The sequence below is a fragment of the Homarus americanus genome, unplaced genomic scaffold, assembly GCF_018991925.1.
Source record: "Homarus americanus isolate GMGI-L3 unplaced genomic scaffold, GMGI_Hamer_2.0 scaffold41366, whole genome shotgun sequence".
NCBI classification, from domain to species: domain Eukaryota; kingdom Metazoa; phylum Arthropoda; class Malacostraca; order Decapoda; family Nephropidae; genus Homarus; species Homarus americanus.
Genome location: NW_024723541.1, coordinates 2,143,423 through 2,162,254, shown reverse-complemented (window position 1 = coordinate 2,162,254; position 18,832 = coordinate 2,143,423). Strand labels below are relative to the sequence as shown.

Genomic DNA, 18,832 nt, shown 5'->3' with positions numbered 1-18,832 from the left:
AAACTCTTAAATATTTAATTTCAATATCATTCATTTATACATGTCTACATTTTAGCATTTAACCATTTGTGTATGATGCCAACCCTGTGTATGATGAATTAGCCCAATTTTTGGAAGATGTATTAACTCCGAGTATGATGATTCAACCCCTCGAATTTAATGACTTAATCCACTGAGTAATTTCTAGACCTTTTTGAGTACAATGCATCAACACCCTTAAGAATGATGGCATTTTACTCAGAAGGGTAAAGTCATCAAACCTAACGGAAAAATGTATCGCAATTAGTAATACAGTAAGTTGTTATTCTTAATGGGATTAACTCCTCATACTCACGGTGTTAAGTCAGTTTTCTCATCCATAACATAACATTTCAGCGTTCTAATTAGCATATTCCACCATGCAGCAACAGTATCATTCATTAAAACAACCGTGTACATGAAATGTCTTTATTTAAGTGATCCATACTGACTCATACTCTACAAAATATGAAGGGGTAGTGGTGGTGGTTCTTAAAACACTCAACATCAACAAACATGACATTAACGTAATAGCACAGACATAATGTACCTCGGCGGGTCAGCTGGAGACAAACCATGGGGTGGTGAGACCTGGGGCAGGCGAGACGACTTTGAATCAGTTTGTGTATGTGACTGAATTGGTTTATGGAGATATGACTTTGAAGTAGTTTGTGTGAATATGACTTTGAATTGGTTCACGTTGATACAAACATACTCCTGGTATGTCTTAAGAGGGACCAGCCCAAGAGAACACTAGTGGGCTGGGTCAGATGAGGTGGTCGTGTGTCCAGGTGGTATTGTGGGTGGGTGACAGTATGCACAGGTGAAATGACAAGGTATGGTGTCTGTTTGTCTCTGTCTGGTAATAAAGGAAATGATGAGGTGCAGTGTGTCTGTCTATCTGTCTGCTTGGTAGTGAAGGGGATGATTAAGTGATGCATGTATATCTGATGGTGAAAGGTCCAATGATGAGTAGCTTCAGAGAAGAAAATCCCACAAAAGTGATGCAGGTAATATACACAGGTACAAAAAGATGTGGTTGTACAAGTGATTGATGAAGTGTAGCTACATTACTGGTATGGGAATGGATAGTACATTCTGATGCAAGCACAGTTAGGTGAGATAGCAGAGAGAGAGAGAGAGAGAGAGAGAGAGAGAGAGAGAGAGAGAGAGAGTGTGTGTGTGTGTGTTTTCATAACAAGTGTAATACATGACGTGTAGGTTCAAAGAAGAGCACTAGTGTTCCAAAGATTATGCAAGTGAGGATTTGGATGGGATTACATGGAAATGGTTCACTGCTATGTTTCGAGAGATAGCTGGGTCAAATGAAGATAATTTTGGTGTCGAATGAACTGAACATGTATACGGAGGAGGCATTTTGAGAGATGACTAGGTTTGGGAGCGAAGGGAAGAGTAAAGACACATCAGGAGTGACAATGAAATTTGTCGGGTGAAGAGTGAATTATCTTCTGCAGGCTGTGACGGTGACTTCTTGCCTGGTTAATGGGGGTACTTGATGATGACGCTATTTATGTGGATGATCGATAACCAAACTGATCGGTGACGACACTGTACACGAAGATAAGAATGACTAAGGATGATTATGCTCAGACTTGTATGAGTATGTTGCTATGACAATATACCTGATTATGTGACTATGATTCCTCATTATGCACAATGATGAACCAATGCATACAATGTGATGCTTTTTTTTTGTTAATGTGATAAGGTTATGGTTACAAGTGTTCTCTGTGACTATGATGACTCTGGGTTATAAGGGCATGATAGTGACGATGATGTGCTACAAAAAATACTCATGGAGGTTAGGTGGTGATGCAAATGGGGGACAGCAGAAGGAAGTTACATAAAGAAGTCAATCAATAATGTCTATAATGTACTGTGATGAAATATATTTATACAGTGTGTGTGGATAACGACCAACAAACCCTCCAAAAAACTGTCAACAAAAGAGTACACAGTCACATAAAAATGGCAATTCACTGCAGATTTAATTTTGTGAAAATCCAAAATGCGTTACAGTGAATGGCTGGACAGCTGCGCAGATGTAAACGTACGTATATAGCCAATACTATGTACACCAGAAAGTCACAGGCATAGGCCTAAAGATGAATATACAAAGTGAGATGATGCCTTCTACGAATGTATGGGCACGGTGAACACAAACACAACTTCACTTGCAAACATCATACAAAATGCCTCATGAAATTTCAAGCAGAGGTGACACTTGGCAAAGTCTACATAAGGTCACAAGAATTTCACCTTATGCATGTGGCCAAAGAATAACAGCAATGTGAAGAGAGAAAAGGGAGAGAAAAAACAAATGCAAATTACAGTACTGTATGTCTATACAAAACAATATTTGGTAAATAATCTCAAGTTTCTACCTACAGTACTGCAAAAATGTTAAGTTTCTCTAACACATTCACCCACATGATTGAAAACCATGACTCAAAGATCAACAACCAATTCAGTGTCTACTTTCCAAGCTGCATAAATGGCTTTTATCGACTCAGTCTACTTTCAAGACATTTACTTCATTTGTGGAGTTATATTATAGAAAGTGAAATATCAGTTAATATAATACATGACCATAAAACTGTAATGCATAATGATAAAAAAATTATATATATATATTGTATATAAATATAAGCACATACAGAGTAGCTTATCGAGCATCTTAGAAGGAAAGATTCACTCGAGCAAATATATTAGTACGTAATTGGACAATGTTGATAAAAAATTTTCACACGAGACAATAAATGGCATGCAAATGTGGGCAGATATAAACAAAAAGTAAAAAAAAAATATACACTGTACTGTATACCAACCAGATGGTAATAATTAAATAAAAAAATAATTATAATAAAGATGAGCTCAATGGCCTAAAGTAGGTTACCAATGTACTGTAAATAACAATAATATTGACTAAATACTAATAACACTGTAAATAATAATAAAAATAATAATAACAGCAATAAGAAGAACAATAAACAGATGGTTATGTATAAATGCCACACAGACACATGTAAACATTCCCATTAACTGAACAAACCACAAATCAGAGCATATTTCTGTGTAGGCTGAGCAGGGATTTTCAAGTCAAAATAATTCAGTCACAAATAACAGTCTCGTGGGGCTGCATGAACTCCACATTAATCCAACAATCAAGTGATCTTGTATGAACACCAACTAAACTGACCATCAAAGAGCATAAACGAACACAGAGTTTACGAGAGAAGAGAATCAACCCTTCTGTGTCGCCAGTAACGTCCAGAAAAGCAGAAGATTCAAGCAAAGTGTTGAGTATGTTGGTGTACAATCACAACATTTAAGTATCGTTCACATTTCTTCAGTTTATTAGAATAAATTCAAGAAGAGAGAGAAGCATTACCAGTATGGTAATGAGTAATGCCCGGAGTTTTAATCACCCTCTTCCGTTGACGGGGTCATGTTTCAACCAGTTTTAAAAAATTTTAGTCACGGAAGACACCACACCAGCGCTTGATGGGGAGGTATGGCAGTAAAATGAACTAATTCCAATATTATAAATTAACTTTATTGGAATTAGTTCATTTCACCGCCACACCTTGTCAAGCATTGTCGTGCAGTGTCTTTTGTGACTCAATTTTTTTAAAACTCTAGTTGAAACATGATGACCCCCGTCAATGGAAGAGGGTAATTAAAACTCCGGGGGTATGCCTTTTCGATCTCTTAGTTCAAATATATTCTAAATGCACTGCTAAGTTTGACATCTCTCTGATAAACAATCTGAATATAAAATAAATAAATTATATACAGAATACTTCTGCTATTATATACCTGCATATTTATATGCCAGCTAGGTCATGATTTAAACAAGGGGTCAAATGGTTATTATGATTCATTAAATAATTTCAGTTGAATAAGAGGACATCAATATGTCATTCCAGAATAAAAAATAAAAAGCAAATTAGAAATATCAGTAAAAATCAAAATACACCAGAAGTCTCAATTAAGCAAAGAACACAAAATAAAGTACTGTACAGTACATCAGGAAAGTCATACTCTGGGCTCATTTTTTAGAAAATTTTGACTAGCCATATAATCTTGAGTAAAACTTCTTGGGTATAACTTAATATAAGTCATCACCTGGTGTCAATGTGCTTCAACTACACATCAAAATAAGTGCAATAAAAAATAACTTTTTATAACCTGATGACAGAGTTGATGGAAACTGTACCAGTAATACTTGGCAATTTTGGTATTTTGTTTATACAACATTCATTACTTGAATACACTCATTGGTAATGGAATCAGCATTGAATAAGAAAAAAAAAGAGGAAAAAGGCAAGTAGATTGTTGCTCCTGTGCTTTCATGCTTCTGCAAACTGACAAAAACTTTCACTGGATTATGTCACCTCAGTAGTGTGTTCTTGTAAAAAATAAAATATATTTTACAGATGGTTTTAGTCAATTTCCTTAAGCTCCAAAGGCAAGGAGACCATGCCTGACTTGTTTCCAAATTATGTTAGATTTTTTTTTAAGCTGGTCCAACAAAGGATGTGTCTACTACAAGTAAATTCAAGTAACAACGCTACATAAAAATATCCCTAAAACCACAAGTCTAACGGTGTCTGTGATAAGGCTTTACCACCACATAGGGGTGCCACTAAAATACCCACAAATCATGTAGCTTGTGTATTTACTGGGAGAATGAAGTAAATCTATCATACATTGTACCAACGAAGTTACCACGAACTTACAACACTTTCATCCTGAGGCACCAAAATATTCCTTGCACTTCTCACAGGAACACTGAGCTGTATTTTTTTAGTCATTCTGCATCAATTTAATACACATTAAAAAATTTTTTTACCTGGCATTCTTACAATCACCTCTCTACACCCTACACAAGACAATCATCTACCTTGTAATACACAACAGACATCAGCTTACCTACAATTCTGCTAAATACACCGATTCCAAGTCAACATTATGCAGTTACAGTATTTACATCTGGGCACAGAAGCTGAATAAGTAGATTGGAAACTTGATGGTACAGTAGCTTTGAGATGAACACAGATCACTGCAATCAATTCTATCAAAAATAAAGGCAAACTCACCTTACTGTAATCAATTCAAGCACTCTTTTCCTAGCTCACTAAAACATCTGTTAATTCACAAGCCCCAAATCACAACACGACATTCTTAACTATTATTCACCACTTTGTAATGAGTCTTCCAAGATCAGGATTAAAAAAGTGCATGTGTGGCAATAGCGTATAAATTCATAATTACCAAAAAAAATATACAGTACTATGAAAATGTAAATGTATATGAAAAAATTAGGGTGAGTAACAATACTCATCAGTTGTATTTATAAAAAGTAATAGGATGGCTTTTATGAACCAAGTGTGCATTATGGAGTCTTTAGGCACAGGCAGGCCAAGAGCATGGAAGTACAGTATATCTATCTCTCTCTCTCTCTCTCTCTCTCTCTCTCTCTCTCAGTCAGTCAGTCAGGAAGGAAGGGTGCACATGTAGTTGACTTACACACCTAAACTATTTCAAAAAAGGGACACACTACTCCAAAATCAATGGCGACACAAAAGGAACAAAGGTATATTGAGCAGTTAAATATTACACAGTCATGAGATTCCCGTTAACATCACATAAGCCGTTTACTAACTGTAGCATGGCCAACACATTAATGACAACTGTTATCTACATGACAGTGCATATTTGTAACAAAATTAATAAGCCAATATTTTGTGAAAATAAAGTCTCCTTAGTAATCTAACAAGACACGAACTTGAGACAGAACATACATCACTCCAGTTGTCTCATAAATAAAGTGCCTTTGGTTGTTTCACATCTCATGTTATGGTCAAGGTACCACAAATATCATATTTGTTAGCTCCGCCATGGGGTGTAATGTACTGCCGTGTCATTCAACTGCAAATATTGTTGATATGGATATTATAGCCTCTGTTGCATGCTAAGATCACTTGTTTTACAATTACAAGGAAAAATATAAATACAAGACCAGGTAAGTACATTAAAGAAATTAATTATGAGTAAGTAAACAAAAAGTATACACTAAGTGAGGGAAAATAAGAGGAAATGGTTTTTAGGGGAAGAGAATGGGAAAATATAACTTAGGAGACAAAATGGAATAATAAAAGAAAAAAGAAAAATTAAAGATACTTGGGGATGAATCTGTGAAAGTTTCTTCTGTTCCCTTCTAATGCTCCATTTTCTTTTATTTATTCACTTCTGGGCTGTAGGCAACAGTGTGTGGTATAAAATGTGATGTAAAGGCAAAAGACTCCTTTAAAATGATGACCAATGAGTTACAAATGAAGGGAGGAGGCTACCAAGACCATTAATGCTGAGACGAAGCAACAGGGATATCACAGATGAAAACGTGGTTAAAAAGTCCTGCCATCGTCAGTTGTATAATAAACCGTTTAACACAATAATACCACCGCAACTGTTACTTAACGTACAGTATAGTGCCAGCCAACTAAAACATTAAAGCTCAGTATTCATATTCAGGTCAGCATTACTGTTGCAATAATGACCAAATGTGAAAACTATACAAGAGAACAAGGAGAGTGAGAAAAAATCAAAGATGATCAACTAAATATTCATAACCAAAAAGAAAAAAATCTACAACTCTCACACCACAATCATGGCAGCTAGCATATTATATATTTTTTCTTATGTACAGGATTTATGCTAAGTTTGTAGTTTATATATAAAGCCCAAAGGATTAAAAATGAACATCCTTTATATATAGATATTCTCCCCAACTTCAGCAAGGAGGCAGCAGCTATTTTGTCATGTTAACACACTATAGCATAAACCTTAGGCATGTGTCATAGAGCATTGCCCAACTCCTTGTACAGTATACACAGTTCTTAACATGACACTGAGTATATGAGCCTAAAAATTGCTAAATTAATCACAACATACAAATGTCTATACAATAACACACCAGGAGGAAATCACTTTAAAATTCTACAACAGACAATGATCCATTTTCTACATACAAACTAATTGGCTTGAATATTTTCATTAAAATCAAACTTAAAGACTATTATGACTAACATTACTGACATAGAAAAAATCAATGAGAGAGGATTTAATTATTGGAGGTAAATTATGGTTAAAAAAAAGAAAGAAAACCACATCACAATATCCAGATGCCCCATCTTTAAAAAAAATTCATGTAGAGAAATATTTGTGCAATGTTACAATCATACCATGATTGTTTTACACCACAACCTTGACCATGTGTGATTCAGCTTATCAAAATTTCTACCTGAGGCACCAGCTTCTTGAAAAGGCTAATTACAAAACTTATATTGTTGAAATCATGAAATGAGCATAATACACCTCCCAAATAGCTCTTATCACCCCTGGATCCTAAAAATTATGGTGGTGTTACATTTTCTAGAGATGCTTTTATACATAAAGTTGTTACTCCTCTTAATGACTTTTAACACCTGTGATATTACATATACTGCACATATATCCAATATAAATGTGTTAATTTACATATCAGGGAGGGAGGGGTGCCACCGGTTAATGCTTCTCCTCGTAACATTTGACTCTGTACATTTACATGCAGTTACTATATGTTTTTTACTCTCCCCTTCCAGTCAACTTTTACAATACCTCACCCACTTTTATCTTGCTATCACTTCTTCATTCAAACCCAATTTTTTAGTGCCTGGTGTTAATGTCTGTCTAGTTCAACAGTTGCAACTTATTTTTCATGGCATATTACTGACACATCTTCTCACACTTCCAATTTAAAAAGAATTAAACTGGACTTACTCAATTTCACATCCATACTGTTGTGACAGCATTTACACTATACACAAGCTTCTTTTATCCATGTAATGAAGCAAACATTCATATAGTTCTTCTGAGTTATGGATTACCCTTCTCTTCACCAACCTTTTATTTCACCATTGTATGCAAGTGAGCACACTGATATCATCATTATACAAATACCAAGTCCTTGAATGTCTTCACACTTTTCACTGGGAAATGATACAGTACTAAGTACTGCACTGTACATATGTTTTCATATAAAGCATTTGTTTATGTAATATTCATGAGTGCAGTATTAAAAAAGTTTCATTCAGCAGTCTTACAGCAGAGAATTACCCTTAATAAACATTTAACTCATTTAAAATGAAGAGTTATAACTTTAGACATATACAGTACAGTTTCATGTCTTTCATCATCAATCTTTCCATTACATGATAGACCCTGCAGGTGATGTGAAAAGAAGCCCCTCAAGTATCAGCATTTTGTTGCAAGTTATCAGGCTTGAAGATGGCATACACTGAACTTTCCAATAAAAGAATATACAGTAATGTTCTACGAAATAATTCACCTGCCTTAAAAAAAAAAATAAGTGTAGAGCTAATGTAATCTGTGTACAGGCACATGGAGGAAGTTTTGCAAGGACCACCCTTCAATAAGGAGGGGCAAAAATGTTAAATTCATCTCTAATAATTAAAATTATATCTAGCCTCATTCTGCTGATGTGGGATTTAATTTCTGCTTTCTTCAACAGACTTGAGATACTCAGGTGCTTCTATTCACTGCATATATAGCTACCAAGGATCGAATTAGTTCTCCATAAATAAAGCATGTCCCCCCAAAAGTCATTCATGGCACTTTTTTTTGTCAATATTAGTTTAATTTTAGATGCACCGGGTCATCTTCATTAATACGACATAAGATTTATATTCAAATATTCATAATAAAGCCACTAATTTTGGTTTCTGTATCACGTAGTTCATAAAGTAAGGGAAAATTAAACATTAGCTTACAGGCGCTCATATGCAACAGAAACAATGTGTGTATTTGTGCTTGTGTGTGTGAATTAGAAAGTACTGTATAAAGTGTAATTATATTCATATAACAACAAAACAAGTACCCCAGCATAATAACCAACTGTATATGAAAAATTTTCCTACAGCCGCAACAAAGTGCGGCATTACAAAAGTGATAGAGATAATTTCAATTCATGACAGATGAAATTTAATAGCGAGCTTATCCCGTGTCGGTAATATATTCCAATCGGGGTGTGCAACTGCCTACCAGTTGTAGATCTTTGGATCCATTTGTCACACACCCGTGAATGCATGTGTTTAAAGCGTACGTCTGCCACACCAAGATGAGGTGGGTGGGTGGATTCCTTGTGAAACATCCGTAACACTGTATACAAAAATCCCTCGTAACAAAAAACACTAACATCAATATACGTTCAGCAATAAAAGCTTCAACAAAATTTTAATTTAAAATAAATCCCTCTTAGCAAGCTACAACTAAGTAACATTAAAATAATAATAATAATAAAAATACACATCTATGAATAAAATCCTTAATGTACAAGCAGGTTTCTTATAAAGAACACATAATTAAGCTTTACATGTGGTGCTGGGATGAAGCATGAAGTAACAGAGGTAAACTAGATAGATAGATACCTTGATGCTTTGTTGAGACTGTTAGATGAGTGAAGTAAAAAAGCTGAGCTGCACTTGATTCTGAGTACAAATAGCAGAAAAGGTCTTGCAAGAACAAATATAGGAAACTAATTATGATTGCCAAAGTGGATTATCATGTACATGTACGAGAATTTCATTACGAATTTTCTGAAATATAGGAAAAAAGTGGCATTGAACTCATTTTGGTTGACAGGTGAGTATGGTTTTAGAAGACAGAAAGAATAATACTTTATGTCTTAGTCAAAAATTAGATTACTTCTCCTCTCACCTACAAGGCATTCATGTTACAAACTGGAATAATTTTTCAAATTAAAAAAATTATGATTTTCATATTTGTCGAAGACTCTTACTGTCGGTGTGTGTGTGAGGTTTTGCGGATACAGTTTTATCTGCTGTTTTTGATAATACATATGAAATGAAAACAAATTAAATACACAGGGATTGTATAGAACAATTCAAAGTGTCCACCTTTGGCATCACAAAAAGTAGTGTTTAATGAGGTGAAGGAATGAGTTTCACAAGAATTTAAGCAGAAAGAGGAATATACTCTACTGGGAATGATAAAACTGAATACTGTATTTGCTCAATTTTTAAAAGTCACTGGGAAAGATAGACTTGTGAGATAGTTTGTCCGAGATTTATGTACGGTAATTAAGATCAATGGGTAAACAGTGAGAAAACATAATCGAGTTTCCTTGTACAGTTACATGCTTGAATGTACTAGAGAGCCAATTCATGATCCATGCACAATCCCTAAGGACATCACCAAAATAATTAACTTCTTTTTACATACAGATATCTGTTCCTCTGTATAAATATAGTTTCACTGGACACACTTAAGCAAGCCTTTATGTGCAGCCAAACAATTGGTCAAATTGATTGGACTTAATACTAACAAAAAATTTCATAAATTCCCAAAAGTGAAAATGAAATCTTCCCAATAAACTTCACCTGTGGAGATACAGTAAACAGCACTGTGTAATGAATATGGAAAAAAAATCAATTGAAGAAAAAGGTTTGCATAGGAACATTCTGCCTGTTGCCACCCAGCAAAAAAACTCACACCAACTATATATCCAGACCTTTGGCAAAAACTTCACCAAGATGATAATCAACATATCAAGTGAATTAATGAAATCAATAAAAGATACTTTAAGACAAATGCCATATACAACAGCAAGCATCGGAATGAAAGATGTCAACAACCAAATTGGCCCCATGTACACCACCACTCTTTGCACTCACCCATTCTTTCACACATCCACTCACTTACTCTCTCTCCATATATATATATTTATATATATACATATATATTGGGGTGAATAATGCATTCTCCACCATAAAAATGAGGGTGAGAGCCTAGCAATGAGAATAAAATATACACAATGTCAGCGTTGGACATGACCCAAAGCTCAGAAGCAAGCAACAGACTCTGATCGCATTTGGTGTCAGAAAAACTGGGAGTTGCCCCATGTCACATCTTCGAGTCTTTTGTCTATCACTAACCCAAAGAAGTTTTATCAGCAATGTGTAATAAACACGAAAAAGACTTTTGTGAATATATTTCCATGTGTTGGGCTGCATTCTGCAGGTCACTTTTCAATACATTTTTATAAAAATGCCTAAATCTGGAAATGGAAAGCTCTATTCTATTGAATAAAGACATGGTATTTTTTTGTTGTTTTTTGTTTTTTGGTAAAGTTTCACCCATGTACACAATATTTTGATGCCCAAAAATGCTCTCTTGAAACATAAACTTTTAAGTATTTTTTTACCACAACTGGCATTTAAAACCTCCCTGATGAGCAGGACTTGGTGTATTGGAAATATTGCACAAAATGCCAATTGCCAAACAATGAGTTTGCACTGTCATCAACCACCAATAATGACCTTCTCTTAACACTGTCTGCACAAACCTCCCTCAAAAGTTAAAAAATTTATTCTCTTAATAATTTTGTTCCTGCTACAGCAGTACCATCACTAGGTGAGCAGAACTTTTGAGATCAATTACATTTTTTGCATTTCTTTTTTCTTAGTCAACACACACATCCAATGTAGACACATATTACACTAGAATTATAATACGGAAATGATGAGTTTGCCATTTTCTTTTTATTACCAAATGCCTGTGGTCTATGGATCAAGTGAGACAATTCATCAGAAACAGAAGGCTGTGTACTGGAACGAGTACTGCCCATTATACTGTACTGGGCAAGGTTCACCAACAGTTTTCTGCAGCCCAATATGGCCTTATATATATTTGATATAGTTTCCTCACAAAAGGTCATATTAAGACCGTAAATTCAGATTTATTTCACTGTTATGATTTAACTAAAGCTTTGAGTTGCAGTGAAGGTAAAGGGCACTAGAAGTGTTACATGAATTGGTACACTAATTCTTGTCTGGCTATGCACCAATGTGATCTAGTCTGCCTATCACACCACAGAAGTATGGACGGGCCAGGGGGCAGAGGTGTCGTATTTGCGCTTGACACTTGCAAATCCAGTGCATTTAGTGTACAAGTCGGTGTGCTCGACGACAAACATTATACACTGGCACTCGTATATAAAGTTTCTTTTGTAGTGCTTGAGTTTCCATCACTCAAGTCTTAGTCGCAGCTGCAGAGGTACCCTAGACATGGAACTCTTTAGCTCCTGTCCATGGATAGCAAACAATCTGAAGACTTTTTCAGTGAAACACAAATCAAGCTATCTGTACTATGTCTCCATTGCATTAGCTGAAAATAAAATACATAAAAATTTTAATACGTGTTCTTAACTTACGCAATAAGAAATGGGTAAATACAGTCGTGATATTAAAACTGTGCAGATTAATATTAATGATTAGTAGTGCTAATAGTTATAGAATAATTTTAAGTAGCCATTACTATACAGGGACTAAACAATACTATCTAGAGTATGTCTTGAAGATAACGATCTACTAAAACCAACACACATGAGTATGAAATATTTGCAGTCGATGGTAATTTAAAAAATCAACCAGTAAACTATTACTAGAGAATTATCTAATTTAGGCTGTTACAGGCATTTAAATTTTTTTTGTTAACCGTATTCACATTGCAAAAACCTGGCCTTTTTTACAAGTATATCAAAGGTAAACAAATACACCAAACTCGACTGAACACTGCTGAGTCTTCCTGATGACTGACCAAGAAGTTACAACATAACTCATAAACGAAGCGTGATTCATCTTCTTTCTTTTAGTGCAGATTTGGAATCTTTTTTTATGGACATTTCTAAAATTTACAGTATTTGGTACATGCCAGTTTGTGGGTTTCCAGATTTGGAACTTTGTACTCTATAAGGAATGGAATGATTTTGAAATAGGTTAATTGAAATATGAAAGAAACTGAAAAAAATAAAATAAAATAAAGATACATTTGTTAGTTACAAAATCTGGAACTAAACTCTGGTGAAATTTCACCTATACTGATTTAATCTTTGTATTATCAGAAAATTCACTTTGGTATAAGAGATTACATATGACATATTACCATTGAAAATGACAAACAATGGACCCCAAAATATTACTTTAAATTATCTAACATATAAAAAAATATTATTCATTAATTATTTTTTAAAACCATTAAAAGTAATACTAGTGCCACATGCTGTGTATGTAAAAAAATTTTTATGACATAAATGTGAATTAAAACACAAAAACTCAAAAAGCTCTTCCCAAAGGTGCAGCTATAATTTGTATAAAGTAGTGTTAAAACTATTACAATCAAGGTAACCTTCATCTTCAATTCACGGCTCACCAGATTTAAATTACATTAATATTTCTATTCACTATTTTCATAACACTATTAGCATGAACCAACTACCCTACATATGAATGTATGTGTACAACCTTTAATCCCAGACATAATCACCTTGTTTCTACTGTGGGTGAGCAGCCCCGCCCACCAGGAGGCCCAGAAGATTCTGGCGGGGAGCAATTAAGGAAATCCCAGATGAGTATTGTGTCATCGTGAGAAGACGACACTATCTGGAACTCGTCAAACTGCAAGCGGAACACTCGTCCAGAATGCTCCTAGAAAGGGGGTAGAGAAATAACATAGGCGATAATGTGAGGAGAGTTAATACAACTAAAGCTCTAATCAAACCTCTAAAATACAGTATATATGTGCTGATTAATTTCAGTAATTATGATCAAGTGTATAGGATAATATGTTGATGATTTCACTGAACAAAAAAACCCTAAAAACACATCAACTCAGGCACACATTTACAAAAAGCATGCGCACACACACGCACACACAAACAGACAACCATAGTTTCCCTCCCTTTTTTACACTCACTCCTCACTCAATCACCCTTTCTTTACCACCCCCTGAAAAAACAAAAAACACAAAAAAAACACACCACACTGAAAAAACAAACAAACAAACAGATACATTCACACTCATAATCATACATTTCTTAGGATTATCAATTATGTACAGAGTGACAATAAACTTAAGTATTGTAGAACTGCAACTTTAAATGTCTTAATAATAACTACAGTAACAGTATTCTAGTATAACCATAAGCATTTTTAGGCACAAAGATAAACTGTGATTCCTACACAAAATACAACTGAAATCAATAAGAGGTACCTTATTTTAGAAGTCACAGCAAGAAGTGTAAAAAAAACTTATTGAATACTTGATATCTGCTTGAAAAAAATAAAATAAGATAGCTTAATGAAGCAATGAGTCTAAAAGCCTAGCTCAAAATACCACAACCCAAAGCTTTTTTATTTATATCTTGAAAGAGGCAAGGAAGCTAAACCGAATAAAGAGGAAATATATCGACCTTAAGGCTGTCGTGACACCCTGTTGCCTTGATGAGAAACATTTCACATCAAGCTCAGATACACCCACCTACCCCCTGCAAGTAAATGTACAAGACTTGTAGGGAATTGTAGCCTTTTTTTTTACAACACTGCTGCAGTTTGCCACCATTAGCCTGACTTGAATTTCTCCATCATATATGCAAGTAATACATCCCATGGACTTTAGTACTGTTTATTTTCCAAAACTTCTTCAACTTCTAAAAATTACAGTGAGTGATTGAAGGGAGCATACAGGGTCAAATTAATAATGACAGACTACACATACTAATTTTGTGGGCTGGCAGAGGAAATCCTCGGCTTAGGTTTACTTTCCTCTTATGCTTTATGGCCATGAGTGATAACAGCTCAACATTAGTGACAACAAAGTATATTACATTACCTATATACAGCCCACAGAATTAACTGTTAACTTTAACAAAAAAAAAAAAAGGTTTCAAGTTTTCACACATATCTATATAGGATATTATGGAGAGTAAGTGAGAAATAATCACATAGTGTGATAAGGTACAACAAGGACTTACCACTAAAGTTCGCAGACAGAGGGTGCCGGCAGCAGCACGCGGGTCGAGGGCAGCTTGAAGATCCCATACCTTGATTTTCCTGTTGTGTAGGATGATAATGTAGATGCATGAGCTTTATGTATTTATGGAACCATATTTTAAAATTCTAAACAAATGAGTAGATACACAATTCTTTATTATCTAATTAACCAGCCCCACCAAAAAGCAGTCATCAAACCTAGAAATAAAGATATATAGAGCATAAAGGTTTACCCTTAGCAGACTTTGGCAATATTACACACAGTATAACACCAAGGTGAATGGTCAAATGGGCCCGTCCTAATAGGCCTTACCATAACATAACTTACCCTAATCATTACAGCTGGGATTCAGCCTTTCTGTCAAAATCAATATTTGCCTCCCATTAGAGCATAATAATCCCAATATGAACCCATTAATTATAAACAGATAATTTATACTACCTGTAGTATAATTCAAGTTTCTGGCCTCTATTCAAGTAATCACAGTGTAAAGTGAGGCACATGTTTCGTCAGTGATAAGAAATTTGTTTTCCTAAATTCCATTCTAAGTAGCTGTATCCCTAAGATTAAAAAAATAAATAAAATTGTTGTTGCTTTTCACTCATATTTTGCAAGACTGTGCCTCTGTATCTGTAGCATAACAGTTGCCCATATAGTTCAAAAAAGGACAAATTATCCACCCTAGCTTAAGGAAAAATGCTAACACCAACTAAGACACACTACACACACACCAGTCATATGCACTAATTATATCCTAACTTAACACTACACATTTAACAAAATAAAACCCAACCACACCTACTGTATAATATGAAACAGAAAACTGATTCCTCTGTGACTCAAATGCTTATTTTTACTCTTTTCATATATACGATGGAATGACTGCATCTTTGGCACATATCCACTCTACTATAAACCAACTCCTTTACCAATTCGTCCATGCCTCCTGGTTATCTATTTTAAGCACATCTTCATAATTCCACCTTTGTAAATATCCACGGACACCAAAAAAAGTCCCTTTCTAAGGATTTAAATTCCGCTGAGTGGTATGGGTTTGAATTCCGCAGACACAGTATTGTTGTTTGTATATTTAACTCGTATCATTTTGGGTGTGTGTGACCTTTATTTGTATACCTTGGGATTTTTATCATTCATCCTATTTGCAAAGTCTTCCCTCCTTTCTTCCTTTTTAACTCCCGTATCCATAATCTTAAATTTTAATTCTTTAAATTCCTCCACTGTTTACTGGATATGCATTCACCTATCCCTTCCATATTCATTGAAAAAAAAAGGTAGAAAAACAAATAAAATACACTGAGATATTCACAATACCCTTAATGTGATACTTACCCATCATAAGCGCCAGACACTATCCTCTTGTTGTCGAATCTAATGCAGCGGACCAGTTCTTCATGTCCTTCAAGTATTCGCAAACACGCTCCACATTCTATGTCCCATAACCTGGAGAAGATTGTTTATAACTTATGGCAATGGAAAGAGACTAAAGAGAAATAGTAAAACAAACATTAGGTAATATGAATGCAAATGTAGTGAATGAGTGTAAGGTGAATATCATAGGAAAATACTGGGTTAGGGGGAGGGGCAGAGGGCACACATGCAAGTGGAATTTTTTATTGATGTTTGTGCAGAAAGAAATTTGTCTTACCAAATAACATCTTGAGCATGAATTCATACACACACTTGGGGGAAAATGAGGTTGATAAACAGAAACTTTTGATTCAATACCAACATATAACAGGATTAGAGATTACAAAAGGATGCAAAAGTAATATAAAGTACAGGTTTAATAACAGGATGAGACCACTAAACAAGAATTAACAAAACATGTACTGTATACTATACATATTACAAATGTCATAATTAATATGGAACTCTACTCACATAAGAGTTCCACCTACCTTATAGTGTTATCAGAAGAACCACTGACCACTAGTCTATCTCGATACTGAAGACACGCAATACCTCTTTTATGTCCATTTAGCGTCCGAACAAATTCACACGTCCCTGTGCTCCATACCTGCAGAGTGTATTAAATAACCTTTAGTGATAAATTGAGGAGTGTGAAGTGGTGGGTAATACAGTAGACTATGATGGGGGTTTTGTCAGTCTGTAGATGGGTAAATGGATGTGCATGGGTGTATATACAGATTATAATCAACATGTGTTAGTGGTAAGCAGAAGTAGTCTCAATTCAAGAAGTTATTTATAAAGAGAAAATTAATATAGAAATACAGTGACTCAAAAGATGAAAGCACAAAAAAGCATGCCTTTCTTATCCCCAACCCAATTCTACAGAGTGAGACCTGGACAATATATGTAGGCCTTCTAACCTGCTGCTTAGCTGACAAGGCAGAATCCCACCTCCCTAAGGTAACCAAAGATTACAAGCCTACCTTGATAAATAAAGCATCAGGCACAATTAATGATGTAATGGTGTCATACACTTTGCTTAGTTTACTGATTTGGACAAAAGAACAAATTTAATAACAATCTACAGTTTTTTCAATATGTTTATCTCATAAAATACTGTACAACACGAAAGCGCTTGGGAACTTCGTGTTTTCTTCTTTCCTTGTGGTTATCAGCATATACCTAGATCAAGCGCACCTACAGTGATTTACTTGCATATATAAATATATATATATAAAATTGTGTTGATTTTTTTAATTTGTCAGAGTACAAACATTCTGATGTGTTAGGGTTTACTTTATACACTCATCCACTTTTGTGTTGGGCAGACCAAGGAACACAGAGAGATATAAGAAGATAATATGGTGTGAGGGAAGACAGTAACAGTAAAGGTCTAAGATGTACTAACATAAAAATTTTTATATCCTGAGCAGGTGAGTAGATACTGCACTCGTCTCCCTTACAGTTGTTGGTTCAGGTCAGGGGTATCCCAAATTAAACTAGCTGTAATTGGGTATCTAACTTAACAGTTGGGGAAGCAAAGACAGTTAAGTTCAGCGCTGACTACACTGCTTCTTTGTATTTTGAAAAATATCTTTATCTACAGTATACAAAATCAATTAACCCTTAAGCCCCGGGTTAGGGTGCTGCTGGCAGTACCCCCCATGCAGGGTTTAGAAAAAAAAAAAAAAAAAAAAAAGGGGGAAAATAGGAGGATGTTCTGGAACGTCACCCGGGGCCTAAGGGTAATAAATCCGGGAAATGAAGACTACTGACTCTTGTATAAAACTATGCTGTATAAGTGCTGCATTCTAATATACGAGTATTCTCCATCCAGCTGTGACTGCATGATGAAGACACAAGCACCAGTAATATACTGTAAATGGCAAATAACACTGACCTCATTTTTTATCTTTAGATCCAAAAATCAATCTATCTATCCTAAGGGTGACTCCTCAATATAGTTTGGTGAAGGTGTGGTGTGTAGTATAAACTGTCAGGCAGAAACCAAGATGTTAGAAAAAGAGAACATGCTATACTATCATCACTCCACAAAGCAACAGATATCCATTAAATATAAAAAAATTAGTACCCACCTTTATCGTTCTGTCACCAGATGCACTAACAATATATTTCTCATCAAAATCAACAACATTTACAGCTGCTCTGTGACCAACCAGAACACGTCTTAGATTAATTTCAGTTGGGGAGACCATGTCCCAAACAGCAATAGATCTATCCTGTGAAGCAAAACACAAAAAAATTATTAGAGGCAGATATAGAAAGAATGGTAGGAATGAAGGAATAAAATAAAAACAAAAAAGGGTGGAGGGGGATCAGGAGGGGAGGTCACAAGGATTAATCATGAGAAAGGAGTTGTGTGTAAAATAAATAATGGTGGACAAATGAGAAGCGGGTTAAGGTAAGAGGGAACAATTAAGTAGGGTAA

At 35.0% G+C, this 18,832-nt stretch overlaps 1 protein-coding gene across 4 annotated transcripts in view; it reads right to left on the bottom strand.

The window, feature by feature from the left end:
* Positions 1-433: 433 nt before the first annotated feature.
* Positions 434-18,832, bottom strand: part of LOC121863506 (beta-TrCP-like) — a 33,180-nt gene continuing 14,781 nt past the window's right edge. For 2 of the 4 annotated variants that reach the window (XM_042362184.1, XM_042362186.1), the window contains exons 8-14: positions 18,480-18,623; positions 16,872-16,990; positions 16,303-16,413; positions 14,933-15,011; positions 14,444-14,446; positions 13,447-13,607; positions 434-12,288 (exon numbers count right to left, since the gene is read on the bottom strand). In XM_042362184.1, coding sequence (XP_042218118.1) covers positions 12,285-12,288; positions 13,447-13,607; positions 14,444-14,446; positions 14,933-15,011; positions 16,303-16,413; positions 16,872-16,990; positions 18,480-18,623 — 621 coding nt within the window. In that variant the 3' untranslated portion in view covers positions 434-12,284. The remainder of the gene's footprint in view (positions 12,289-13,446; positions 13,608-14,443; positions 14,447-14,932; positions 15,012-16,302; positions 16,414-16,871; positions 16,991-18,479; positions 18,624-18,832) is intronic. The other 2 variants (XM_042362185.1, XM_042362187.1) reach the window with 1 other exon arrangement.